Source organism: Pyrgilauda ruficollis, unplaced genomic scaffold (assembly GCF_017590135.1).
Source record: "Pyrgilauda ruficollis isolate IOZ18807 unplaced genomic scaffold, ASM1759013v1 scaffold23, whole genome shotgun sequence".
Classification (NCBI taxonomy): Eukaryota; Metazoa; Chordata; class Aves; order Passeriformes; family Passeridae; genus Pyrgilauda; species Pyrgilauda ruficollis.
The window spans coordinates 9,642,975-9,670,662 of NW_024522539.1; the positions used below are offsets into that span (position 1 = coordinate 9,642,975).

The 27,688-nt window shown below is 39.2% G+C and overlaps 1 protein-coding gene across 3 annotated transcripts in view; it reads right to left on the reverse strand.

The window, feature by feature from the left end:
• Positions 1–214: 214 nt before the first annotated feature.
• Positions 215–27,688, reverse strand: part of GALK2 (galactokinase 2) — a 46,727-nt gene continuing 19,253 nt past the window's right edge. Inside the window, exons 6-11 of one of the 3 annotated variants that reach the window (XM_041469265.1) lie at positions 22,842–22,940; positions 19,991–20,143; positions 14,938–15,148; positions 7,488–7,689; positions 1,593–1,664; positions 215–692 (exon numbers count right to left, since the gene is read on the reverse strand). In XM_041469265.1, coding sequence (XP_041325199.1) covers positions 485–692; positions 1,593–1,664; positions 7,488–7,689; positions 14,938–15,148; positions 19,991–20,143; positions 22,842–22,940 — 945 coding nt within the window. In that variant the 3' untranslated portion in view covers positions 215–484. The remainder of the gene's footprint in view (positions 693–1,592; positions 1,665–7,487; positions 7,690–14,937; positions 15,149–19,990; positions 20,144–22,841; positions 22,941–27,688) is intronic. The other 2 variants (XM_041469267.1, XM_041469266.1) reach the window with 2 other exon arrangements.

Below are 27,688 nucleotides of genomic sequence, written 5' to 3' on the forward strand. Positions count from 1 at the left end.
GAATAGAAAACTTCAAATGTCTAGCAAGTTTTTGAATGCTTCAGTTTAATCTTCCTTTTTCACAGAACACTCCAAACAAAACAATGTCCAGGACCCGAAGAGGAAAAGCACTGAACAGCCCTGCAAACACTGCAAGGTGCCCTCCCTCTGCTGAGGCAGCTCATTGCACACCTCATCTTTCTTTTAATACAGTAAAGGGAAGAGAGAGACACTGTAACAAATCATCACCTTTATTTCAATTGCAGTTTTCCCTGTCAGTAGGTTTTAGTAAATCAGTATTTATACTGAAAGGTGTATTTAATATGGGGAAAAAAAGACTTTTATAATCAAAGTGCTTTCTTTTAATTGCTTCTTCAGAAATACATTTTGATAATAGCAACTGCTCATTACAATACAAACCAAAAAAAGCATTCATGTACTGTGGCACGGGAAGTACTGCCAGTTCTACATGCCCTGCATAGTTTCTTTAAAATTTTTATGTTCTTTAGGCCTCAACAAAAACCAAAGCTCCTCTTCCAGGTTTGGTAGCAAACAGACTGTTATTATCCACTGCTAACCTTTGGCCATCCGTTTGGTAATAAGCTTTTTTTACATTTTTTAGGAAAGCGTTCAGCTTGTCAGTAGGCACCATTGACACAGTGCAGCCACCCCATCCAGCTCCAGTCAGACGTGACCCAATGGCCCCAAATTGCCTAAAAGAAAATAACAGGGGAAAAAATAATGTAAAATAAACCAAAAAGAGATACTCTGTCATATATAAAATTTTTATAGAAAACTCAGATGTGTTTTGAGTATTCCCACGTCATCAAGCTTTTCTGATGTTCACTTGCTTGTATGTAACACTACAGGAATTTGCAGTTACCCTTTTGGACCAAAGAAAAGTGCTGATGCCTTAAACTGCAATATAGTAATTTTTGTCAATTCCAAAAGTCCCCCTGTTTTCTAAAGCTTCAGTATCAGCTGTTTTTAGGATCACAGCACAGCTGAGATGAAGAAAGCAGGAGAAGAAAGGAATTGTGTTAGCAAGATTCATAAGACATCAGAAGTGAAAACAGAAATACATGACAAAAATAACAAAAGAGGGTTCATAAACTAATTGCACAGGATGTAGGCATGCAAGCCATTTTCTAATGTGGCAAAGACAAATAGCTCTATTCTTCCAGGACAGATCTAAACCATGCTGAAGATTCACAGGCTTCTGCAGGACTGCTGAGCGTGCCAGTCAAGAAAAGGAGAGTTCAGAGACTCTCAAAAAGTCATAGAGTCACTGCACTCTGTATAAATAAACTCACATAACTTCTGTTTATACTGAATGGACATAGTTGGGTATCTCTCTTTAGAGGAACCTCATGAACTTAAGACTGACAGTAGAGGTAAAGTATGAATGTAGTCCCAAAAGAAAAAAATGCTTTTAATAAGGAGCGTGAACAGAAAGAACAATGACAAATAAATGACATGCAAAATATAAACCATTCCCAGCCTCAAGATACTGGCCTGCTAGAAATGTCCTAGAGCAAATCCCATGCTGTTACACAGCAAGACTCAGATGCCATCTCATTAGAATTTAGAATTGTTTTCAATAGTTTGCTTACCTGTGTTCCTGATCTCTACTTGGAAAAAGTAGGAAAAGACCATGTAATAAGTTACTCTGGGACTTTTCTAACCTAGTGAGAACAGAACGAGTCGGATTTAGAAAACTCATCTGAAATATTATTCTTGTGGGAGATCTAATCTGACTTACAAACAAATACTTTTGATGTGTTTCCACTAGCCATGCACAGAGAGATTCACCAGCCCTAGAATATGTTAGAGGGAGAGACAACATCATGTGAATAGCATTGGAAAATGACAGCTCATTTGGAGTGGGCTGTTGTAATTCTTCATGTGTGCATTTTATGTTAAATGAATCTGGTGTAGTGCTGGGTTAGTAGAGGTTTAGGTCATATTTCAAGCAAGTACTTGCATATGTGTTTGATTCTAAACACACATCTCTTCTTGAACAGAAACACTTTCTTCAGTGTGTCTTGTGTGGTGCCACCCTTCATATTGACTCGATTTTATGTTCATTCTGCATTTCCTGTTGATGTTTTATTTTACTTATTGTTATTCCTGTAAGCCACTCACTCTCTGATGCAATTTTGGTAGTTTCTAGTCCATGGAGCAACCTCCTAAAATGAGCAGGATCCAATCCAGTATCAGTTGCAATCAATAAGGATATTCCCATTGACTTTATAAGGCCCAATCCACTTTTCAGACTCTGTTAAATGAACTGTCTGTACTCATTTTGTCTGTTACCTCAGACAGAACTTCGTATTTCAGATGGTGTCTGGCTTTTATTTTGGTAGGCAACCGAAATCCCTTCAGAATTGTTCTGAACCTTTTATTGATTTCATAATTCTCTGTGGTCATGCTCATGCCTCATTTTTACTGAGTCATTTTCGAATACTTAGTTGAAATAAAGCATAAAGTAGACAGAAAATATGCCTGTTGCAGAGCTGAAGTCACTGTGTTTCAAAATACTGTGGCTTAACAGTGTCAAATGTGGTGGCAGCAGCCACCTGGGGCTGCTGAGGAACTGATGGGCACTGATGCACCATCTGAAAACCAGGTACCTGGTACTACATGGATCCAGGAAGGAGCACCTAATTCTGTGTCTGCAGGAGATGTGGTGCCTGGGAGGTTCCTAGGTCAAACACAAGGAAGTTGTTTTTGGAACAGGTCTGAAACGGCCTCATTAAAGTTTTAATCAGTTCAGTACTAAGCTGGACCCCTCTGGTAAAGTGGGATTCCTGGCCAGACACTCCTCTTGTGCACTGGGATCTTTTTGGAGAGGAGTCTGAGCAGACAATCTTGTGGATGGGGAGCTGACCCACGCCGTGGGAGGTGTGGATTTCATGTGTGGGAAGGCCCCGCGTGCTGCTGGGCTGTGCTGCAGCGCGGGGCCAGGGAAGGCAGGGAGCAGGATCATGTGTCTGGAGTCCAGGGCTGGGGCACTCAGCTCCCAGCCCCAGGTTCTGGCCTTTGCTTCTGCACATGTTTATGGATCTTGTTCCAGCCTTCACTGGACACTAAGAGAATTAGCTTATGGGGGTGTAAATGAGTAAAAATATGAACAGTGCAGCAAAGGAAAGAAGAATAAAAGAATAAAAGGAGGGAGTAAAAATGGAAATCTCATAGTTTGGTATATGAAAACAGTAGGCAAGACATGGTAGTAGTCCATTTTAAAAATAACTGTGCTTTTAAGACGTAAAAAAACCCCAGAGCAATATTGTTAATTTGAAATACTTAAAATTATGAAGTTGCTTTTCAGAAAGCATGGAGTTAACATGGTAATATTTAAATATATAAATGGGGAGGATTGTGCTTATTCAGCTTTGTAATTTAGCTTGCATTGAATAGCATCTTTAACTGTTTCTGGCTTTGCTGAAATTTCAAATTATGCCATGATTGCAGGCTCTGCAGCTTTAAGAAAATCATCAGTGGAAATGGTAAGAGTCTTGATAAAATGCAGAATTGTGCTGGCTACTGTAATGAGCTGGATGCAAGGTACAATCTGTATCTTTTTAAAGTGGTCAGAGAGGATTCATCTGTCTGTCATGTAAGAGGCATGGCTGGGAACACAAAAATTACCAGGATTTATAGCACCAAAAGATGGAGAATAAGAAAATGAAAGTAAGTTATGTGCAACACTAAGGACTGAGAGATTTTCAACAGTACCTAACTTACTCAGGCGCTCACATCCTATTTTCTTCCTCTTAATTGTTTAGTAAATCTGCTGTGTTACCTGCTTTAGAAGACTAACAGGTAAACCAGCTACTAAGAGCATGAGGAGGGTTAGAGAAAGCACAAGTCTTCAATCTTTGCAAAATGAAAAAAACAACTGACCAACTCGTGGTTACTGTTTTCAGCACTACAAACCACAGCAAGTATGGATCCCTTTCTTTCTTGGCAGTGGTTATACAGTAAAGCATAAAGATCTAGGCAAAAGAGAAAACATCTGGATATGCAGATTATTCTTCACAGTTTAAACCTTGTAAGGAGAGAGCAGCAGTAGACTCAGGCAATTCTGTGGAATGTATTTTTGGAAAAGCTTTTGAAAGTTACAGGGCGGCTGTATATCATCGTGAGTAAAGAATGTAATTTATGTAGTTCCTGACCATTTCTATAATCACATCAGCCAAGTCTTCCTGGAGTGACTAGTGATTTTATGTTCTTTAGGTTTTTTAATGTACAACTTAAGAAAAGTTAACACTTTTTTTCCAAAAATTAGATGCTGGCTTAAGCTGCATTCATCTAGAGGAGCTATACACTTTTAGAAATCTAATTACTGAATTAGAAAAAGATTTAATATTAAACTTCTAGAGAAGAAAGATGCATTTCTTAGGAAATATTCTTCATGGGACAAGACTGTAAAGAATAATGAAAAAACAATTTACTTTTTTCTGTGCAAACAATATGATTTAAAAAAAAACAGATGAAATAATTTTAATACATAAATTTGAAATCATTCCATGTGAATGACACTCCACTGTGGTACTTAGCTCTGCCCATCATATACTGTGGGCTCTTCTGCTGGTAGATCAGAAATCTGATGTAACATGGGCACACACATCACTTTTTTCCTTTATATTTTATATTTTGCTCCCTGGAACTGAAATGCTCCGATGAATTTTAATTTAATTTAGAAAAAATCCTAACTGCTGCTTTCCTTTTGGTGCTGTGGCTGTGCTCCTGCCTGCCAGCCAGTGTCCCCCTGCCTGAGCTGGCTGGAGCTGTGTCACCATGGAAGCACAGAGCTCAGCACAAATGGGGAACACAATTTCCATTCCCCTGCTGAGCTTCCTGCTGCCAGAGGCTGTCACTGCCATGCTTGCTGCTTTACTGGAATGTGGCACAGGTAACTCTGTGTTCACTGGAACGTGGCACAGATAACTCCACACTGCAGAGCACATCTGGCTAGGCTTGTATTCCTAAGCATACACCTGCTTGTATTCCCCTGCCCAGGGCAGGACAGTTTCCTCCCAGCTTTTCTGAGAACAGGCCCTGTCAGAATGAGTTCCTCAGGTCTGCCAAGTGCATTCATTGGATGGCACTGACCAGCTCTGGGCAGTACAAAGCAATGCAGATGTCAATATAAAGCTCCTGCCCTGCCAGTGGTGCCTCAGAAGAGGCAGTGCCAATGCCTTGCACGGGATCAAGACTTCATTGCCCAAGATCTTTGATAAATCAGTAGAGCTCAGTCTCTGTCTTCAGCTGACCCTGGAGATGGTTCTCCCCTCTCACACTCAGATCAGCAGTTCCCTTTGAGCAGCTGGGATAACTCTGGTGGAACTGCCCTGCTGAGTGACTGTCACAGCTTATTGTATGATGTGGTCACTATGTGATACAATAAACTGAACACAACCTCAGAGTTACACCCTGGACTGGGTCCCAAGAGAAGAATCAAAACTTGTTCTGCTCAGTTGCTGTCAGTCTGTCCAGTGGCTATCAGGCTGCTTTGTGTTTTAGCAAAAAAGTGCACGTGTATGCCACATGCAAAAGAATCTGTCAATGTCCAGAAATCTTCTGTTCAGTTTTGAGCTTTGTAGCTTTTTGCCTCAGAGGCCATTCCATCTTGTCTGCAAAAGAAATCAGACCCACCTAAATAATCACGTTTTGTACTCTACTGATTTACAAACCTGATAAATGGGTACTGCAACTTAAAAAATCCATGAGTGCAGAAGAAAGTGCGCATGGTAAATTGCATGCTTGGAAAATTCGTATTTTCATTCTAAGACAGACTAATTTCTCAGTTAATTAAAAAAAAAAAAAGCTGCTAAAGGTGGTAAGGTATTAATTATTAAATTTTTTAAACTTCAAATTGAAACTTCAAGACTGAAAAGACGTAGGGAGAGTATGGAATATCTGCTTCTAAAAGACAGTGAAACAACATTTCTTGACCCAGGCCTGCACACCTTTGTGTCACCCCACATTTCCCTTCTAGCAGGCCAGTAATGTTCTGGCTTAGGGCAGTTTCCCAAACTAAGCACACCCTTCTCCAAGGAGAAGAAGGAACAATTAGGGGCACAAGTTAGGAGGGTGGCATCACCACGGAGCCGTTGTGGGACTGTGGGGAGCAGGAGGGACAGGGTGGCTGAGGCAGAGACAGGGATGGAGTAGAGGTAGGACAGCCCAGCTGGGCAACTGTTTATTTCCCCCAGCCATTGTTAAAATGGTCACCAACCACTAAATTCCTTCTATAGGCACTGGATTTAGATGAAAAGTAGCATCAGGTGTCTGTTCTGTGATTAAATATACCAGAAAAAGAGAAATAAGGAAGGACTGAAATATGTCCATTGTTTGATGGTGACACTGTGGGAGGGATGAAATGCTGTGTAGGATGTGAGTACTGAGTGCTTGTTTTCACTTTGTGGATTAACACTCGATTGTACCAGGTCCCATTGTCCCCTGTAGCTGAGCCATGGAAACAACAGCCTGATACCACAACAACCTATATGTGAGACAAGAGAAGGGACAAAATGGCACTCAGAGAATGTGCTTTGAATTGAAACTTCCTCATGACCAAACTGAGTTGGGAAGGGATCACAGCTGAAAGATTAATGCTGGGGCAGAGATGGGGACTTAATTATATGTGGAAAGCTCAGACAGCACAGAGAGAAGCAGAGTGTCAACCCCTGTAACAGCACACTTATTTCTTAAACAGTGAAATGCTGTCCAACCTATCTAATACTCTGGACAACTTATTTCTTAATTGAAAAAATGCAAATGGCATTTCAATATATTTCATTATACTTTCAAGACAACCTAAGATTGTAGAACAGCTTGTTTATGCCCTGGAACTCCTGTGGCAGCAGTACTGAAATGGTCAAGAAACATGAAAAAGGTAGATTTAGATTAGATATTGGAAAGTAATTCTTTCATATGAGAGTTGTGAGGCACTGGAATAGGTTGCCCAGAGAAACTGTGGATGCCCCATCCCTGGAAGTGTTCAAGGCCAGTTTGGATGGCTCTGAGCAGCCTGGTCTGGTGCAAGGTGTCCCTGCCCATGGCAGGGGAGCTGGAACACAATGATCTTTAATGTCCCTGCCAACCCAAATCATTCTATGGCACTATAATTCTAAGAAACAAAGAAAAAGTAACAGTTCAGATAGAACAAGTAAGATGATGTTTTAAGAAAACCACTTATGACTTCTTCTGCAACTTAAAAAAAAGTAGCAAACAGTCTAACATAACACTTGTGACGATGAGTCAGTCCAAAAGCAAAATCTGTAATAAAGCCATAAACCGTAGCTTTCATCTGAAAGTATTACACAGATGTCAGCAGGGAAACAATTGACCGTGTAATGTCCCTGCAGGAGATTAATTTTGTAAGAAGAGACAAGAATACTTTCATTTTAAGATTGCAATAGCCAAGGATGTCATGTTTTCTCCTCAATTCGAACCGTATTCTCCACAGACGATTACTCTTCCTTGTGGTCAGAACTTACAGGCAGATGTCGACCAGGCGGTCCAGTTCAGGACAGCTGCACTCATACATCTCCCTGCAGCTGATATGGCTCTGCTTCATTAATTCTCCCAGCAGCTGGAGTGCGTTGGCAGGTGCTTCACAGCAAATCTTCTGAAATTCCAGCACTCTGGCAGCTTCACTGTACACATGCTTTGCACGCTGGTATAACTTAAAGGTGGAAACTACACAAAAAGAAAACTGCATTATTATTTACTACAAAAGCAAAATACAAAAATACAACAGAATTGTGGTTTTTTAGCAATTTATCCTTTATATGAGAACTCTCTAGGCTGAAAGTCTTCTGCAAAAGTTCACCTACATCTTCTTTAAAAGCCCTAATAAAACATAATGTTTAGAGGTTATCAAAATGCAATGTACACATCCTTTTTCATTTTGACAGCTTCACACACATGCTCTGGTTATTTCCTGTACCACTGAACAGGCTCAGTCTGTCTTAGTTTGCAGAGGCAAGGCAGAAGCTTAAGGGTTGGCAGTGACAGCATTAGGGCATTAATCTAAAGCTTTCAGGTTTTCAAATAGCAGCAGAACAGAGGCAGAACAGCAGCAGAACACCTGGAGGGTCCCCAGTGCCCTGCAGGCAGCTGTCAGCCAGCACCTGCTGGCCCAGGGCCTTGTGTGTGGCTGCTCCAGGCCAAATCTGCAGCAATTATGGAACTGTGCAGATGGACCTTTCCTTGAAAAAAAACAACCACCAAACCACAAAAAACACCACCCAATTTTTTTTTTCTTTTCTTAACAATGCAGGCTCACTGTGACTATAGTTAATACTGGATTAAAGGTACAGTGAAGAGAACAGGTGCTTTCACTTTGGTTTTCAGGATTTCTTTTTGGTACAGGTTACTTGTCAAAGTGTTAGTGCTGCCTGTGTGAATGTGCAGAGATGCCAAGCCCAGACAGGTTAGTACTGACCTACTAAGATCAAAGACTAGTGCAAGGATTTTGGCTAAACTTTTTTATTGTGCCATAAAAAAGCAGTTCTGCTGGGAATGGTCAGGGGCGTGTCCAAACCTGTGTGGCCATTAGTGTAGAGACCTCCATCAAGCCTGAATAATGGGGCATAAAAAGGAAGGAGATGGCTGTGGTTAAAGACACCACAAGCCACCCATATTCACAGGAAGGTTTGGTTTGCAACTAATATCTGAGAATTGATCTGCTGTTCCCAAGCTTGTGCTGCAGTTCATTGTTTTCCTCTCCCAATATAGTTCTGTTTGCTTTAATACCATGGCTACTATTTAGGAAGTATTGTTCACCAGAAGCATGCATGACATAATTTAATTTATGACTAAATTGGTTTGTGTGAGCTGTTTGGGTGGTAAATATTAATGGACTTTAACTTCCATATGGAGCACCTACTGCACTGTTTCCTTATTTTAGCACAGCAAAGCCTTGCTAGACCACTTCAGAATATCCTTCATCTTCTTTTTTTTCTACATGTAAATTCTTCTTTAGAAGAAGTTTCTCTCTCAATTCAACTCCCGGTCTCTCTTGCTTTCTAAAATGGCTGATAAAACACTCAAATAGAGGTAAAAGGAGAAGCAAGACCAGCTCTGTATTTAAAATAGAACTTGCTGTCTGACCCAGTCCCACAGAGTTTCTACTTGGCTGTTCTGTGGAGACTGCCAACTTCTGGAACCACTTCTGACACTTTCAGTAATCTCGATTTGCAAATACATGTAGAAATCTTCCTTGAAAGACTGGAAATAAAATTAGGTCCAGTATGAAGTCTCTCGTGTTGTACACTCCAGGCAGCAACCCTCACAGACTAAAACTCATCAGCACCTCTATAATGCCTTTTTTTTTTCCTCCAGAGTATTTCACAACTGTAAATGCTGAAAATAGTGCTGAGACACAACTAGTCTAAAATGAGACAGAAACATTAAACATAGCAGTGTTCTGCTACTGCTGATATTGCTTCTGCTCCTATTTATTTTGTAATTCAATACAGCCTGCTACTGAGAAACCCTGTGCTGTTTGTCTTGTGAACAGGCCTTCTGAAAGCGTTTCAAACTAGGACAGAAATGAGAAAATTGAGTGCCCCCCAGAACCATGAACTTGAGAGTATCACACAGGAAGAGCATATTTTAGTTTCTGATTTTGTTGCTGCTGGAGTTAGTTGCACTGTGTTTTGCAAAGTGGTGCCTCTATTTTTGAATGCTGAAGAAAGGCAGCTTGGCCTATTTTTAAGGATGGTTTCTCTTTAAATATTCTTTTCTTATGAGGCATTGTTTTAGAGCAAGGAGATTTCTAAATGTGCATTCGTTTAGGGAATATCTAAAGTTGCGTGAGAGATTGCCATAGCTCACACTCTCTTGTAAATCACCATCGAACAGTAGTAACCCAAAGAATGAACTGAAAACATGTCTGGTTTCAATTGTCAGGCCACAGACTTGCCAAAGGCTGTGATTGATTCGGAGACCACCCTTTGGTAGAGCAATGCTCTACTGGCCAGATTACCTTAAAATCTCTGGGGCTGTGTTGTGCTCGTCATGTCAGGAATTGGCAACCACGATGGGCGCTGGGCTCTGGCTGCCAGCCAGGGGACCTGAGCTGTGTCCTGGGCAGTGCTGGCTCTGGGAGAGCCTCTCAGTGGAGGGGGAATTTGCTACCTTGACACAGCTTCCTCTGGCTGGGAACACGCTCCTTCCAGGCAGCAGAGAGTGGCTGTGTGTTATTTGCAGAGTCCTTTGCAGACGTTTACCACATGAGTACCGGTTAAAGGCTGGGATCCTGGCATTAGCTGTTGCTCTGTTACACGCAGCATTTTATTTCAGAAAAGATATGTTTGTGTTTAAAAATTTTTGTTATAGCTTGCTTTTCTTCTCAGGCAGTTTTCTTTTCAAGCAAAATTATCTTCAGGACAGCAAACAGCTCGATACTCTCTAAGCCTTATTCCAAAATAATGAAATGATTCACGTATTTTCAGCTTTCAACACCAAATGCCTCTGATAATACAGAAACCTTCTTCTATCTCTTCTGTTTGGATGGGTAGTCCAAACAAACCCTCTCTACCTAACAGAGGATAGAGTACAGATGATATTTCTAAAAGTCACATTTATACTGGAATCTGTCTGCTACATCACAGCTTGTATATTGGCTTCACTGATTTCCTGAGCCATACTCACTCATTTCCTAAGCCAGTCACAGTTAAAAGAAACAAAACCAGAGGGCCCACACCTGATTGGTTTATATCTGAGCCAAGGCTGGAGTGATTTGAAAGAGGAAAAACTGAAGCCCTCAAAGAAACCCTTGCAGGATTGCAAAGAACTGGGTTATATGGTCTCACTTTCTGTGGTGCTCAAAGGAGAGCATAAAAAGCAGGGTTAGGGAACTAATGCCAGATTCTTAAAAGCATATGGATCCTTAAGGCTACTATGATGTATGGAATAAGGTACTTAATTAGACCAAAAATGTAAATATACTTTTGTAATCCACTCAACTAATAATAAAGGCCTGGTTTCTCCCACTTCAGGTTCTGAGTTCTCTGAGATTTGCTCCTGCACAGGATTTCTGTCAGGTCACTCATGAGCAGGTAAATTCAGTTCACTTACAAACCACCAAATGCCCTTGAAAGAATGGTGCCATTTTCCAGGGCACTAACAGATAACACTGCAGCAAGAACCTTCCAAGTTGCTGTGACCCAGCAGACTAATGTTAATGAAAGCTTGTCCAAAATCCATATAAAATCCCTTAACAGACAAAAATCTGGGCTATTAGACCCAAATAATTGTGGGTTAACTAAATATAACAGAAATGTTTACTGTGGATTTTCAACTGTATGGTCATATTTATAATTTTAGCTTTACAAAAATTGTGCAAACCTGTCCAGTTCATTTAAAGGAATTTTTTTTTTATTGTATAAGTAAATGTTGTGGCTTCTCAGCAACTCATATTATTTGTTACAACTTCAACTTCAGCAGATTCCTTTCTTTAGAGGCTTCCTGTACAATTCTATCTGACCTTTAGCTAAAGACCAACCTCTCCAGGCTATATGTTTTTTTCTAGTTGCTTTGGCAGCTTCTAAAGATACATTTCACTGGAGATTAATGAGCTACACATGGCTGATGGGACTGTCAGAGATTTACAACCGGAAAAACTCACGGACACGCAGTTGTGTAGGGGACAGTTTCTAGCACCATTACTCACGTGGAATTGTACCCTTCTCTGTTAGGCATCCTGCTGATTGAACATGATGAGGGTGAAGGTTTCTGGCTCATAATGTATATAAGAAAATGCTGCCAGATGGCTTTAATTTGAGCCAGATTGTGAACCCCCTACTTGAAGTGGGGAACAGTTACTCTCCTGGGACTGCTCAAGTAACTGTTTGCAATCCAGCTTTCTGAAAATAAACCAGGGGCAAGTCATTGCTGGATTCGGTGACACATTTAGCAGACACCTGTTTTGAGATTATGATAACTACTGGTTTAAAGTGATTTTTCCTCCAGAGGAATGATGGCTTTACAAGGCTTTTGCAACTAACCTGGACTATTCAGTTCCTGTGCCTAACCTGTGGCACACCCCAAAAGCTCCATCCTCTAGGTAGGGGATCTGCCTGAAGCAGCCACATCTCTGTTTCTGTAGTATGTCCAAAATTTCTCCATGACATGGATCAGGGTGAGGCTGAACTAGGCACCTGGACCCTTAAACTGGAAAGTGCTCTGAAGTCCGTCAGTTTGGAGGTGTAACTTCTGGTGATGCAGGACATCTGATGCACAGAGAGAGCTTTTTGTGCCCCGAGCTGCCTGAGAGAACACTCGAGACCCCCTCACCTACACCCATCAGTGCAGGGAGTGTGAAACTGTTCCTGCACTCAGGTCACCATCAATGCCCAGGAATGGCTGTTCAAGCACCAGTGGAATTTACAGCACAGATTTAGAATTGTCTTTCCAGGGGACAAATAAGAGTTAAACAATCAAATCCACACAGCAAATGGATGCCTACTCCTCCCATGGTGTTTTCATTCTCTGGTTTAAATGTCAGAATTAGATTAATTTTTTTTTTAATATGAAAAGGAAAAATGGGTTTAAAAAATACCTCATTTAAGAAGAAAAAACATTTCATGGTTAAAGGAATACAGTGTTTTACAGGAGAATATCCTTTTGTGGCGAAGCTTATAAATACTTAATGTCCCACAATCACCACACACTATGTGTTCTGTAAACCAGTCGAGTCCAAGCCAAAATTATGGCACAGTGCACCTTAGAAAGTAATAAATATTATTTTTCTAGAGATGTTCAGAAGCCACAAGTGCAATCCATGTGTAAACATTTGCAAGGGAGCTTTAAACTCAGGATTTTGAGTTGACCAAAGAACAACTGCAAGAAGTTTAGAGAGGCTTTATACACCATCTGTACTTCTCCAAACGTGGGGAACGAATGGGCTGTACAGTGGGGAACTGTAGAAATCCTTGAATACTTGCTGTAAAAGAGATGCAGAGTTGCTGTGGGCTTCCAGACCTGGCCTGGGACTTGACCAAAGCCAGTCCATAGAATGTTCCTTTGAGATGTGGAGTTTTTATCTGGTCACCCTTACATAGTGATAAAACTGTATGTAAGTATACAGTACTGTCACTGGAGGAGTAGAGGAAGGGAAGCGGGACTTAAGGCTAAGTTAGTATGTACAGAGCACTTTTATATCCTTAAACATGAGACATAATGCCAATACAAAACAGTACTTGTAACAATCCCTGGGCATGAAAAGATCCCCTAAATGTTATGGTTTGTTCTTCATGTTGAAAAAAGAAATTCAATGACACTCTGAAATCCTCTGAAGAGGTTACTTATTTGACAATATGCTTTCTCTCTCACATGAAGAAGCCAGGCATTGTCATTAAAATAGAGTGGGAAAGTGGACAGGAAGTAAGAAAAATGTTTTCTTCAAACAGCCTCTGGTGTTCCAAAGCCAACATAATGTGTAATCTGTACAGTGTGTAACAAACACAGCAGATTTAGATTCTTTCTAGGTCTGTCTTGTTTCTTCTGCATGTTTTACAGAAATCTGTTATTTAATTTTATATTGTGCATGCAAAAACACTTTCAGCATAATCCTTTTTAACTGGTCTTATCAAATGAAATCATGGTCATGCAAGTTTAAGAGATTCTGTTCAGCAAACATCTGCAAATGGTATTCAGAGCTACAGTATAAAATTTCCTTTGAGTTTCTTCTATGGCTTTTATGTCTAAATTTTTCATCTAGACTCTGTTTTTTGAAAAAAAATCAAGAAAATTTGTATAAGCAACTCAATTTTGTAGAACTGTAGAATTTTGTTTTATAAACCAGGTATAAGGAGTATAAACATCTGTAAGTGAATAGTCTTGCATTGCTTCATAAAGGGGAGAGTGCAAGGACAGTGTAAGATTTACAACCTTGCAGTTTCCCAGGCAAATGCTGCAGAGTGCAGGTACATGGTTCATATATTCCTCATGAACAGACAGCACAAAGTTATCCAAACTCTTTCTATGGAGATAAAGAGCTGGCTTAAGATATCTTATTCCATCCTGGTGTCTTCTGGCAGTGTAATTAGACAATAAGATAGTCTCATGCTGTCTGATACCACTGGGGTGCCAAAGAGGTTGAAGATTCAGGACCTGGTCCTCGGTTAATATATAAAATTTACAATCACTCCAGATGAACGGATTATTTAAGCAAGTGTCAGTATAGATAGGTATTTTACAGATCTATATACATCCAATGTACATATTCCTGAAAGCAGTCTTGGGAAGGACTGATAAGGATGTAATTTGACTCCAAAAGAATACAGGTATTAATGCTACAGAATGGAAACAAGGAAGAAGGATTCTGTATAGTTCTTACAGAAAGATTATGATCTCAATTGGAAACCTGTTATGAAAATCAACAAATATTTCATAAATTCTCTATTATTGGTATTATTAGCAACCCTACTGTATGAATCCAGGATACATTTAATGTATGACACTGCTCATGACTGCGTGGTATAATCCTAAACAATAACACATGGGAAACACTTTAGATAGTAAATTGTTCATCTCCACCAAATCTTCCTGGAAGAAAAAGAAATAGTAATAGTGACAGAAACTTTCTCAGGAAAGATTGAGACTTGCTGCCCAGTGACTGTTTTAGGAAGTGATCATGTATTTATCAGTTAAGAACAGAAGCACAAGCCTACCCATGCTGGCCTTGAACACCAGTTAAATGATCTGCTTTTTTCATCACTTTGTGAACAGTTCAATCAAAATCAAAGTTTGCTCTATTTTAAGTTAGAAGTTAGAATGAAAATATCAGTAAAAAATGGTATCAATTCTTTCACTTCCCAACCAAGATTCCAGCCAAGTATTCTGGCAAGACTTCCACTCGAACTACTTATTAATGCATAAAACTTTTATATAATACAAACATTGTGCAGTAAACCCCACCATTTCATATATGCTTACCATCTTGCATGTTTTGACTAAGGATCTGAGAGTGGAGTTCCTCCAGGCTAATTCCCAGGCATTTACAAATTTCCTCTGCGCTGTAAGGCTCAGGATGTAATACCTCCTCCACAATGGTCAGCATTTCCTCTAGGCTAACTCCTAGCTTGGTTTGCACATCATGGAGTCTCAACATTTTTCTCCACTCCAAGCCTTTTGACTTTGAGAGAAGCTAAAATTAAAAAAAAAAAAAAAAACAAAGAAAAGAGAAAAACATCGTGCTTTCCTGTTTAAAACTTTTAGTTGTCCATAAATATCTTTAAGGCCCATTTTCTGTTTTCACTTCTTAATTGAGAACCATCAGAACCTACTTACTATCAGTACAGAGTAGTCAATACATATATTTAATATTAAAGGTCTGTGAATGACAGGTATTCTTCCCACAAATCAGATACTGTCTGTAAAGCCCTACTGGCATTATTTGTGTGACATCACATCAGTGATTTATCCTCTTCCATGGACTTTGTTACTTCAAGCACTTACTAACCTTTTAAAATCCCATCTGGACAACTGTTTATACAAATGCTATGATGTTATATCACTAGAAGTCCTTAAAAAGTTTATTTCCATACTATTAGTATTTGCTCTAACATTTTAGTTTGACATTTCCAATACGCTCCTGGAATTTTCTGATGAACTTTTGAGATTGTCATTACAACCTTTTCTCATAATAGCCTTAAAAATATGAAAGTGGTCATAAGATTTGTGGGGAGAATAACCATAACCTTTCTCAATCTCTGGAGTTTTAAGTTAAATTTAAGTACCTTCTTAAACATCCAATTTAAAGGAATTTTTGAGCCATTACAGGAATGGTACAATGTAGGACTGAATATGTTCCATTCCTACATGGTTGCTGTGATATTCATTAATTATAGATGGATCTGCTTTCCCCACTCCTGGCAATGATGCCATGCTTTGTGTATCTTTGTGATGTTTTGGAAGTTGACAGTCGTTACTACAACACACCAGAATCCTGAAAGACAGAATGTCCAACAGGCTTTTCTCTGGAAGGCTGAAATATGTGTCGATGCTTCCATGTGTCTAATGAAAATGGTAAAGCAGCTTTCCTCATAAGGTGAAATATTTTGATGATATGAATTATAGAAGAATAGTCAGTGGTCATTGACATAGCACCTGCAATTTCAACAGATTACAAAGTAAAACCAAGATTAGCAGGTACACAGCATTGTTATTTTACTGTGTTCATAGGCACATGGTGTATGTCCAGTGCTGCACCATTTAAATTGAGTTTAAAACTTCTAGATCAGATCAAGCTGTATGTCAGGAAAGAGTTTAAACCAGTACAGAAAAGGCAGGGAATGAAATCCTTTTTCTATACAAATCAGCATTCAAACCTTTTATCAACAAGGCCAGGATTTCACCCAGCGTGTTTTATTCTTTTCAATAAGCACGGGTTTGGACTGAGATTGGTTTGAAATCATTTGTCTTGATTCAGCTAAGCCATTTAATTTTCTGGGTTAAAAAAGTCGTAGGATTTACATACATATCTGAAAAATATTTGATTTACTTTCTGCAAAGTTACAGCATGACATTGAAGCAGATCTGCTGCCCAGCTATCTGGTGTAGATTCTTACTGTCCCCCAACAGTGCTTTTTTTGCAGGGGCTCTTCCAGTTTTGCTTTATTACAGTATCTAAAAATTAACTACTTTTGGTGCCATCTAGTGACTTGCTGAGATTTATGTGAGGCTCAGCAGAGCAAAACAAACAAAATCCTAATCATATAACTTTGTTTCCATTAAAACACAATTTTACAAGTTCAGTGGTAGAGAAAGAAACAGAACTGTTTAGTGCCTAATGCAGAAATCAGCGTGAGACAATTTTTTCTGTAAAAGACTGGTTAAGTCACTTCTGGCCTCCTTTTTAAAGGCTCTGAATACCTAGAACTCTACAGTCTTTATGTAATTTGTATTTTAGCTTACTTACTGTTAAGTTAGAATAAAAATTACTGCTTCATTTTACTTAAATATATGTTAGTGCATATGCATCTTCTTCAAAGTGCTAAATGAATGGAAATTATTTTCCTGATGCTTTAATCCCAATATTCAGAATCCCGTGGACTTTATTACAAGGAGTTAAACAGAATTTACAAACAATAGTATTCTATAAGGCTATAAAATTTTTTGTACTTCCTTTTCTAATAAATAATCCCCTGCAGAAATATGCCACATGCATTGTCACATCTGTTCCCATTTCTTCAAGGGAGATGCTGTATTTCAGGCAAGCCAGCTACAGTGGGGTTTTACAGGTCAAATGTTCCAAAAGGAAACTGACCCCGTTGGGCCAGCGGGCACAGCTTTGCTGGAAAAGTCTGTCCTGCTTATAGCAAAGTTTTGATTCTAACAGCACTGGGAAAAGTATTATGGGCAAACAGAAATGGTTTTTGAAAACAGTCTAGCTGCAGCAGCATGAATTGTAATGGACATGGAACAGAAATGGGAAAAAAATGCCATCTCTTTAATGTACAAAAACTAATCCAAATATTTCTCCCACAGCTGGATATTTTCTTGATGTTCTCTGACTGGACTGATTAAAGATACGGACATCAAGCAGCTCTTAACTGCCTGGATGTAGAATATTTGGGCTTTGTTGTTCTTTATTGTTCAACATAGGCACACTGGAGAACTCTAAGTAACTGAGAGGAAAACATACTTGGTAAATGATGGGACAAATATAAATACAAGAAAGTCTGACTAGGAGTAATTCCAGGAATACTTTTATAGCAGCATCACTTCCTTAGACATAAGATTTCTATAACAGCACCTGAGCACTGTGCCCAGGAGCTGAAGGTGGCTGTGCAGACACTGCTGGCCCCACACCACGCTGAGGGCGAAGCAGGGGGAGCGCGGCGTCCCAGCCCTGCTCTCGCCAGCCGGGGAGGGACAGGAAACGTCTTTAAACTGGAAACTCACTGTGACAGAGTGCAGGAGAGCACTCAGGGCCTGCTACAAGAACTGAGAAAGGGGAAGAGAAAGGCAAAAGAACGATCCTCTAGAGGGAAGGGAAAGAAACAGCATCTAAGAAAGATAATTTGCCAGAATGATCAAGAACTTGCTGTAGAACAGACTGATAGCAAAGTGTTCTACACTAATGCTAGGAGGGATATGTCCTGTTGGCATCTTTACCTATGCAGTAAAGCAGGATGAAATTCTAGAATGACCTAAAGCAGAAAAGGGGGAAAGAACCTATCCTAAGGCACTTAGAATGAGAATTTCTTTTAAAGCATGATTGCAAGGCCCAGCACGTTAGTTCATAGTTCCATTAGCTTAATGGTGCTTAAAAGACTTCGCTGTTTCCACTTACATACCTGTCCTCCTTCACCCCACTGTGACCTCTTCCCTAAAGACAGACTTTTCCTGGCTCAATGTATTTTTATAGTGTGTGCAGCTTTCCATCTGGGTAGCATATGTTTAAAAACAGACAGGTGTATGTTGTTAGTCTCCTTACAATTGAGCATCTGCTAAAAGTACATTTTTAGAGATTGCATCATAGCTAACAGGAATGTAAAAGAAAAGATGTTTCCTTACTACCTCTTCAGTATACTGTACAGGACTAATAATTTAAAGCCATTTAGAAAACTGTGATTCAATTCACAAAGTCTGGTATATGGAACAATAACTTCAAAAGCTCACACAGCTTAATGCACTCATTGTACAGTGCCTTTTAGAATAGATTATCTGTGAAGGCTCTCTATTGCTTATGCAAAAAAAAAAAGAATTTACAAAAGAAATAAGCTCCTCTTAAAAACGTATATTTTGTCCATTAGCAATCCCAAATTAGAGATTTATCTGTTATAACAGAACTTAAAAATAGACAGGTCCTTATCTTCATTTTCTTAATGGCTTAAAAACCTTATTAACTTCAGTGACAACATCTTTAACCATGGTCATTGGTGCTATTTCTTTTACCATGTCTTAGATACAACTGAAATGCAACTATTCCTTTGATACTTGAGTTTAAAGCCCATTTAAAAAGTCATCTGAAGTCTAGCTTCCCTCCTCAGAAAATATCTCAGCACATTATTTTATAATACATTTTGTCAATGTCTGATCAGATCTTCAACTGTTTTTTTAGCACTAACTAAAACTTGTAAAAAAAAAATTTTTAATGGAATCATGATGCCAACAGATGTTCAAAGTACTTTTGAATAATGGTCAGATATTGGTCTAATGTTCTGTGGCAAGGAGTTCCACACTGCATTTTTCAAAGCTTTCTTCTAGACTTTGTGACCCACATTCTGTTCTTTCCCACCCTGTATTGGGTACAACTGCAGTGAATCTTTATGCTTACTCCTCATTTACTCTTATCAAAGAAAAATGTACCGTCTTCCCATGAAGAACTCAAATCAAACCCTATATCTACATACTCCTAAACATACAAAATCCAGAATTAAAGCAGATTTCCCCTGTTCAATTTCCACACATTTTAGAGATCATTTCAAGCTGTAAACTGGCAGTACATCCTAAATGTTGGGGTTTCATTCAAGCCTGTTTTTAAACTTTACACTGAGATACATGCTGCTATTCAGCATTTCTAATATTACTTCCAGGCCTTCAACTATTAGCTTGGATGCTCTCTAAATCCTAGAAAATACACATCTATTGCCATATATACATATAAACATATAAACACATGACCATACTGGTTGCTTTCCATTATTTGTCATTAATTACCTTTAATTAGAACCAGTCTATCTTATTAACTGGGAATATTTTTTTTTCTGAAAAAGAGCCTTATTTCCTCCACTGAAATATAATAAAAATGAATTTAATACAACTAAATCACATAATTTTCTATATAAGGACACAATCCTTGCACTTCCATTAAGCTCAGCAGGAGTTCTGCTCCTGCATATGGAAGTGTCTGGTTCTGGAAAGAAAAATTATACTAAGAGTAGCACCTAGCCAGGTGTGAAAGACACAACTGGTCAGAATTGGAAAAAAGCACATATTTAGATGAAGGTTTCATTAGAGTTTGACATAAGCCATGTGTTACCTTTGTAGCCAGCCGACACTCCATTACCCTAATATTGTAATGAGAAGTTGCTGCTTTATTCATTTCAACACAACTGTTAGCAATAACAAACGTTGCTCCACTTGGAAGTCTAACATCAGTTGCCCTCAGTGGACTGAACTCTATCAACTTGGCCTATTGAAAGAAAAATGAATGGTTAGTTTTAATTTACTACTGGCTAACAGTGCACTTAGTTCTATAAATCAAATGCAAATTTGCATGTTTTTTCTCTTGAAAATCCAGGCACAGTTGAGGAAAGAAAACTGACATGAAACAGCCAGAAAAGAGATTTAACCTCATTGGTCAAGTTACACATACATTTCAAACCCTTCCCTGTAGCTGGATTTTAAAATGTTTCCATTAAGTCTTTGGGTTTTTTCAGCATTTTACAGAACCCCACCCAACCTATTTTTCTTGCCTGTTTAAGACAACAGTTTCACTTTGATCTGCAGAGAAGTACCAGGCCTGGCTGAAGCTAATGTGCATGCCACTAGAAATAAGGGTCTTTGCATTCCCTGCCCCTTCATCAATGTCCATCTCCCCCTCAGTCTTCTCATTTTGCACCACAGTGACATTAGTACAGAGGTACAATGTGGTACCAGCATTTTAGGATCATGGTACATACAGACAATCAAACCAAGCAACTAAATAAAACTATATGTAAGAATGTAGTTACTGTTTCTTCCTTTCTGACATAAGAGACTGCCTTGCCTCACACATGCTTACACAAGCTGTGTAAGATGTTCCCAACATTTGTGACCTTTTCATGGAATAAGTTAGGCATCCATTAATTAAATAATTCAGGATGTAATGTAATCAAGAGATTAAATTCACATCTGGTTTTTCACTGGGTTAAGTTGTAAATCATGTGCCCTGTTTTGGCTTAGAATAGACTGTAACTGTGCAAGCAGGGACATCTTACTGGTTTTGGCATTGTTCACTCCCAGAGAGTCCCTTGAGCAGCTAGAGTGCTAAATAAACAATGACAAATCTGCTTGTACATTATGTACAGCATATGTGTTACTCCCTGCCATTGAGATTCTGGACCCCATCACAGAATTACTATCAAGACAGACAGACTTGCTTACATTTAAATATACCCTTTAAGATCTGCTACATTAGAGCAGAATGTGCCACTAAGCTGGTCTAGTGTCCTGATTCTGACAGTAGCCATAAATGGCTACTTAGGGGGAATATAAAAATAGAACATATACAAAGCAATCTTTTCTAGGGACATGTTTTTCCAGATTCCCATAAGCAAAGATTACAATGGTTATACTTACACTGGAAGAAATATCTGAGTATTATGTTAAATAGCTGCATATAGTTTAATACTCTCTTAGTGTATCCACAAAGGTCTTTACTGAATCCTTTTAAAACTTTTGCCTTCCACAATGTATGGTATTTCTCAATTTAACATGAATGTTTTGGAAAAAAACCCTAACTTCCTTGTTTGTTTCTTACAAGCTGCTTGCTAATGTCACTGTGTTTCTATTAGTTCTTCAGTGATGAAAAACATTGAATCCTCCATTTACCTTCTCTTTACTTGTTTAAGGAATTTACAAAGTATCACCCTCAAAGCTTCTTCTTTTCCAAGCTGAAAAGTTTTTAATTGCTCAGTCAATGCTCATGTTTAAAAAAACAACTTTGATAATCCTCAGTGTCCTTTACTGTACTTTTCTTGGTTTTTTAAGATGGGAGGCTAAAGCTGCATTCAGCTGCAAGTACACTGAAGCAAGAATATTTTTCTGGTTTGTTCACAATTCTTTTCTCATCCGTTCTAACGTTTTCTTTGTCTTTTTGGTCGCCACTGCTATATATCAGAAAAGCTTCCACTTACATAATCATCTCTGTGTATGGCAGGATAATATGCTGCTTCCTTCTTTCATTATTCATGTCCTGTGTTTTTAGCACTAACAGTAAAAACATGAAGGAAAGGTGTAGAGTAGGTACAGGTGATGTGAAATTGAAAATACATGTGTCTCATGATGGCATTAAATGTTTGGTGTAATTCTAGGAAATAGGTTTTTTTCTGTGTAAGCCCATCCAAGACATGTCATTAAGGAACAAAAGCTGTAGAGATATAATGCCACAATCATAAGGAAAGTAAAGAATGTAATGAAACACTACATTAATTCCAATAAAAGTATTCTGACAGGTCTGAGGTTTGAACAGTTGCAGTCATGTGCACCTTCTGGGACAGCAGATGAACCTCACTGTAAATTCCACTGCAAGCACTCATGCATAACTTGGCAGGTCCTGTTTATCACAGCTAGTTCACCTTCTGTCACCACATTTAAGACTGCTGAATGCCTTCTGCTTCAAAATCCAGCCACAGAATTGTCTGGAATTAGCAAAACTGGTGAAAAAAAAGTCTCCATTGTCTTTGTAACTGAACCTGGCAAAACTTCCTAGAACTGTTTGGTTATAAGAAGTTTCAAGAAAGCATTTTTGTAATAATTATCCCATTTGCACTGAATACAAGGCATGCCGACCATTCAGATTTCATTATATGGGAAACATTCTAAGTTCAGCATGAATTAGCCAAATAGTGGAACCTGGTGCCCTTCTAGAGTAGATCTTTCCCCACATCTTTTCCTTCCTCCTTGCCATTTCTGATTTTCCTCATCATATTAATTCAAACTTGTCGTACTCGATTGTACCCAAGTTTTTGAGTTTAATTCCTGATTCATTGTATACCAATGGTGCTTATACTGCTTATTAGGGTATTCCAGTTTCTAGTCTTGTCTTTCTTCATGACACTAATGAAGGTTTATTTTGCTTACATAAATTAATATTACATTGTTAGTTTAGATTACAAAGGTAGACATACAGTTCCTTCTTCTGCCAGAAAAGAGATTGACTGGTCCATCCCTCCACCTTCTGTGCCGATGTAACGTTCACTCTTCGTGCAAATTTCTGCGAGTTCCACCTGAAAAAATATTAACAAATGAACCTTCAGCCACAGTTAAGGATGACACTTTTATTCTGCTTACATATTAATTAGTGAGAAAACAAAGGAAACAATGTCAGAGTTCTGAAACTATTATCTCTTACAAGTCAAATAACATAAGCTGCTATCAACCAGGATGCCACATGGCCCCTTTTCCCTTTTTATTCTGAAGCAAAAAAGAAGCAACTACTCAGCCTCCAGAAGACCACCATAGCCAAATGCTTTTCAGAGTATCCTTGTTTAGACACTTAGCTCTTGTAGGTGTCCTCCTCCCACCTTCCTTGTGCACTTCAAATCCTTCCATCCCAACAGCCAATGTTTTGTTGATTTAATTAGATTAATCCATCTACATGTGAATCTCAGCTTAGCAAAAAATTGCAAGTTATTACTTCATATTGTTTTAATGTACTGACTCCATAATCAGAAATTACTCCAAAACTGTTTCTCATGCAGATATTCAAGTCAGTGATGCTTGTTGTGTCTCCTTGAGATACTGTACTCTACTTATCTGAACTAATTCGTAACTATATGTGATGTGCATTCCTTTCCTTTGTGACATTTTAGGCATATCTTTGTGCATTCTAATACCTGCTGGTCAGAGGATACTATGGGAGGGTGGAATATCAATGTCGTAACTGTCAAAAATAATAATTAACAGTAAAGCTTTCAGACATCAGGCTAAGTCACATCGAAACACAAGAGAAACCTTGGGAAATGGTCAAAGAACACAGAGTAGTCAAAAATAAGTGGGTTAAAAGGAAAGGATTTGTGTCCACCTATTATGACCCCTACCAGTTTGTTTTCTAAGCACAAGGAAGATGGAAAAAGAACTTTAGAAAAGCCACAGGCCGTTTTCCAGTGGCAAAGTCAGATTCAGATTCCACAGTAAGGATGTAGCATTACAGGACTGAAAAAAGCTAAGCAGCAAGACAGGGACACTAGCCAGCACACAGCTGTAAAAGGCAGCAGATAGAGGCAGTAAATCACGATGCTGAGAGAGGTATGTGCAGGGTGCCTGCCTGCTTGCTTGCTCAAGTCCTCTAATGGCCCCACTGACACAGCTGTAAAATTGGTGCTTAGATGAATGTAATCAGGCTGAACTGTTTGCAAATGCACTAACAACCAATTTACTCAGCTCACAATGCAGTTATGGCCAATAAGCCTTAGGCTGATAAGCAGAAGTTATCAAAAAAACATTAATGAAGTTATTCTAAAACTATGCAGAGTGGATCTCTTTGAATCCAACACGGTAAACGACCTCTTATGAGAAAAAGACCATTAACAAGAGAACACTGAAAGTACAATCAGTAAAAATACTCTCCTTTTTGGCACTGCCTTTCCTTTGTGTATTTTAAAGATGAGCTGAAACAATGTTTCTTTTACTTTTCTTGAGAAACTATAGAAACTTTGTGCGTTGTGGTGCTCTTTCTTTTTAACGAAAACCATTTCCCAGGTTCATGAAAATTCATTTTTCCTCCCTGTCCCATGTTCACTCAAGTCCCATTTCCAGTTTGAACCTCAGATCTCTTCATCCCATCAATGAAAGTTTAACATCTAGTTACCATATCTCCCTGCTCCACTATGAGCTGAAAATAATTCTGAATGAAATGCTAATGAAGGCAATAATGCTTTTCCCCATTTTTTAATGCTAAAATACTCAGCAACAGCTGCACAGAAAATAACAAACCTACACACACAGCATCTCTACATGCTCCCTCCTTTCTACATATGACAGCGTACTTATTTACAAACAACTGTTGCTGTGACTTAGGAATACCTGCATGTTTCAGTCAGTTCTGCTGAATCTGCCTTTTTGTCTCCCTGAGACCACAGCAATACCACATCCCTAATTTTTGTTGCCACTGGCAGGAGCTTTCAGGCTGGAGCTTATCAGTATTACTCACTGTGTGAGAAGAACCACGCTGGCAGACGGGCCGTGCGCACTCAAGTAGGAGCTGTGGCTTGCAAACCTGGCCTGAAGTACAGCTCCTGAGGTACTCCCAGCATAAATTCTGTTCTTGGGCACAGCTGCCTGAGCTATTACTTCATCTGCAACTGCCAGATAAAGCTTGGCAAAGTCAGAAATTAGGCATTTCACTCTTCGCTTAGTCTGGCTGCATCTCTATCTCCACATACACATCAGCTACCACTTGATTGCCTAAATTGTTTAGACTTCATGAGCCTAGGCTTATTAAATGAGTATCGGGAGAAGTCTTGCAGAGGAGGAATGTTAACAATTAGGACAGTGCCACTCCCCTGTCCCTTTACAAGGTCTGGTGAACTGTGCCTGGTTGAGCACCAGGCCTCACTGGGTCCCGGCTCTCCAGCTGTCCAGCTGCGTATGCCGGGCAAGCAGCGCTGCTCCAGCTTGAGCAACTTCTGTTTTGAAACTTAGCAAGGATTGGCAGGACCACCAAGTAGTAACTGGCAAGGGTTGCAAAGAACCCTCTCCACAAGACAGCCCAAGGCATCCCTGCAATATTATTTGGTTTCTAATTTAAACAGGCCGTTGCTGACACAGGCTGGCTTTAATATGAGGATGAGAAGCATGTGAATGGAGAGGAAATTGTCATCTCTATAGAGAGCAGTTTCTACTTACTATTGAGAAAAATGGGCAAATGTTTGCCTTTTTGGTGAAATGAGTGAAAGGGCAAAGTTTCATTGGAAACTAATGTGAAGACTAAACTGGAGAGCCTTGTGTACATATTTGATACTTGGAAAAGGATGGTCATATGACTGAAACAGTGAACTGAATTTCAGGAGGTCTGGGCTCAATTTCTAGCTCCACATTAAGTTTCTTGTGAGTCAGGGAAAGTCCCTTTAATTCATCACGGCTCCATTTCCTCAATAAAATGAGGAGTATCTTCCCCCTCTTTCTAATTAGTAATGGTTACTTGGGATTCTTACATGATAATGCTATAAATATGTGTGACTTCATTACTAGAAAGTGAAAAAATCCCCATTTTACTACACAAGTTCTTAGAGTTTAGGCTTCCACGGAAAATATCTCTAAGGAAAAAAGTCTGTGAGAGCCATGTAATAAAAGGAAATAGCTTTTGCCTATCTTACAGCAATGCCTTATTTCCATTCAACTTGCAACACCCAGAAGCTCTTTAGGGCAGGAACTGTTTGGATCATCTGCTATTTATATCTTTTCAGTGTACGTCTGATCTGTAAAAATACAGAGCTTCTCAGATCCCAGATTTCACTGAACTTGGCAACATCTCAAATGAATACCTGGGCACAGAACTTCCCTCTTGGATGTGCTGCAGTTTCTGCAGAGAAGTAACTCAGAGCATTCTCACAGTCACATTTAGGGGAAGTACAACCCAGGCTGCACCACAGCATCACCTGTCAGGCTGGTAGGTTAGAGGGGGCCTGGCACACCTTGGTAGACTTCCAGATACAATTGTTATGTGTATAAAATAAACAATGTTAGCATATGGAGTTCTGCAGAAGTCCTAGAACAGGCTTTCTCACTGAACTAGATGAAGGCAGATATTTGTTCCTCATGAGCACCATGAGAAATACAGAGAACGAATAAACCCCATCTGCACATAGACTCCACTTGCATCCCACACATTCTGATTCATATGACAGACCACTTTGAGCCAGCCATAAAACATAACTTGTTCTATGCACTCAAGGTTCATTAGCATGCTTTTCCATCCCTAAAACAGTATTTCAAAAATACTAGTAAATCACAATTAAATCTTCATAGAATTTTACATAGTTTACTTTAAAAGCATTCCTATAAGGCTGCTGTTATCTTCAACTTAGAGACAGCACAGATACTTACATGATTTGTTCAAAGTCATGTGAATCAGTCTCAAAGCTGAAATGAGAATTCAAAAACCTCCCTATTTCCAGCACTGTGGCTTATTCTGTAAAGAATATAGTCTCATGGAAACAGTTTCAGGGTAGATTTAAAATCTTATTCATATGATGGTAATGAGAAGTGGAACAGAGAGATACTAAAATCGTAGTTAAAATGGGTCTGAATAGTAACATTATGACTCTGCAAAAAAACTACTTAGATAAATTAAAAATTTCCTTAGCTCACCTATTGTGAGGTCTACATATGTTACTGCCCTCTGAATTTCTGTAGTATTGTTTCAGGAAGTTGTTCCTGCAGGACTAACTAGACCATGTAAACTACATCATGCAGACACTAAGTCCTAAGCTGTCATCTAACAAGCAACGTGATATATTTAATATAGTAATTCAAAAAGCTCAAACATCAGGAGATGTTTCCTTTGATCTCACCCCTCTGCAAAAGCCCCCAAAGAACCCAACAACCTAGCCAAGAAGGGAAGTGCATATAAGCACAGAATATCCTGATGTGGAAGGAACTTCCCAAGGATCTTCAAGTCCCTCTCCTGGCCCTGCCCAGGACAAGCCCAGAATCCCATCTTGTGCCTGAGCATGTGCCTGTAAGTAAGTAAGGGCTTGTCAGCTGGATAAAATCCATTAAAAGACTTGAGCCAGAATAAAAATAGAGAATATATGAAGACAAAAGCAGCCTCTGCAGATCAAACCAATACCACTTCTAGTCCTGTATCTTGTATCTGAAAGTGGGTTCTTAGTATGAACCAAAGGCCAAGTAAAGATCTTATTTCCCCAGGACTTGATATTTTGATCAGGAGTTCCCTAGGCTGAATGTCAGTTCTGCACCCTTAGTTACCAACAGATTTTTATATGTGAACTTATCCAGACTCCCTTTTAAC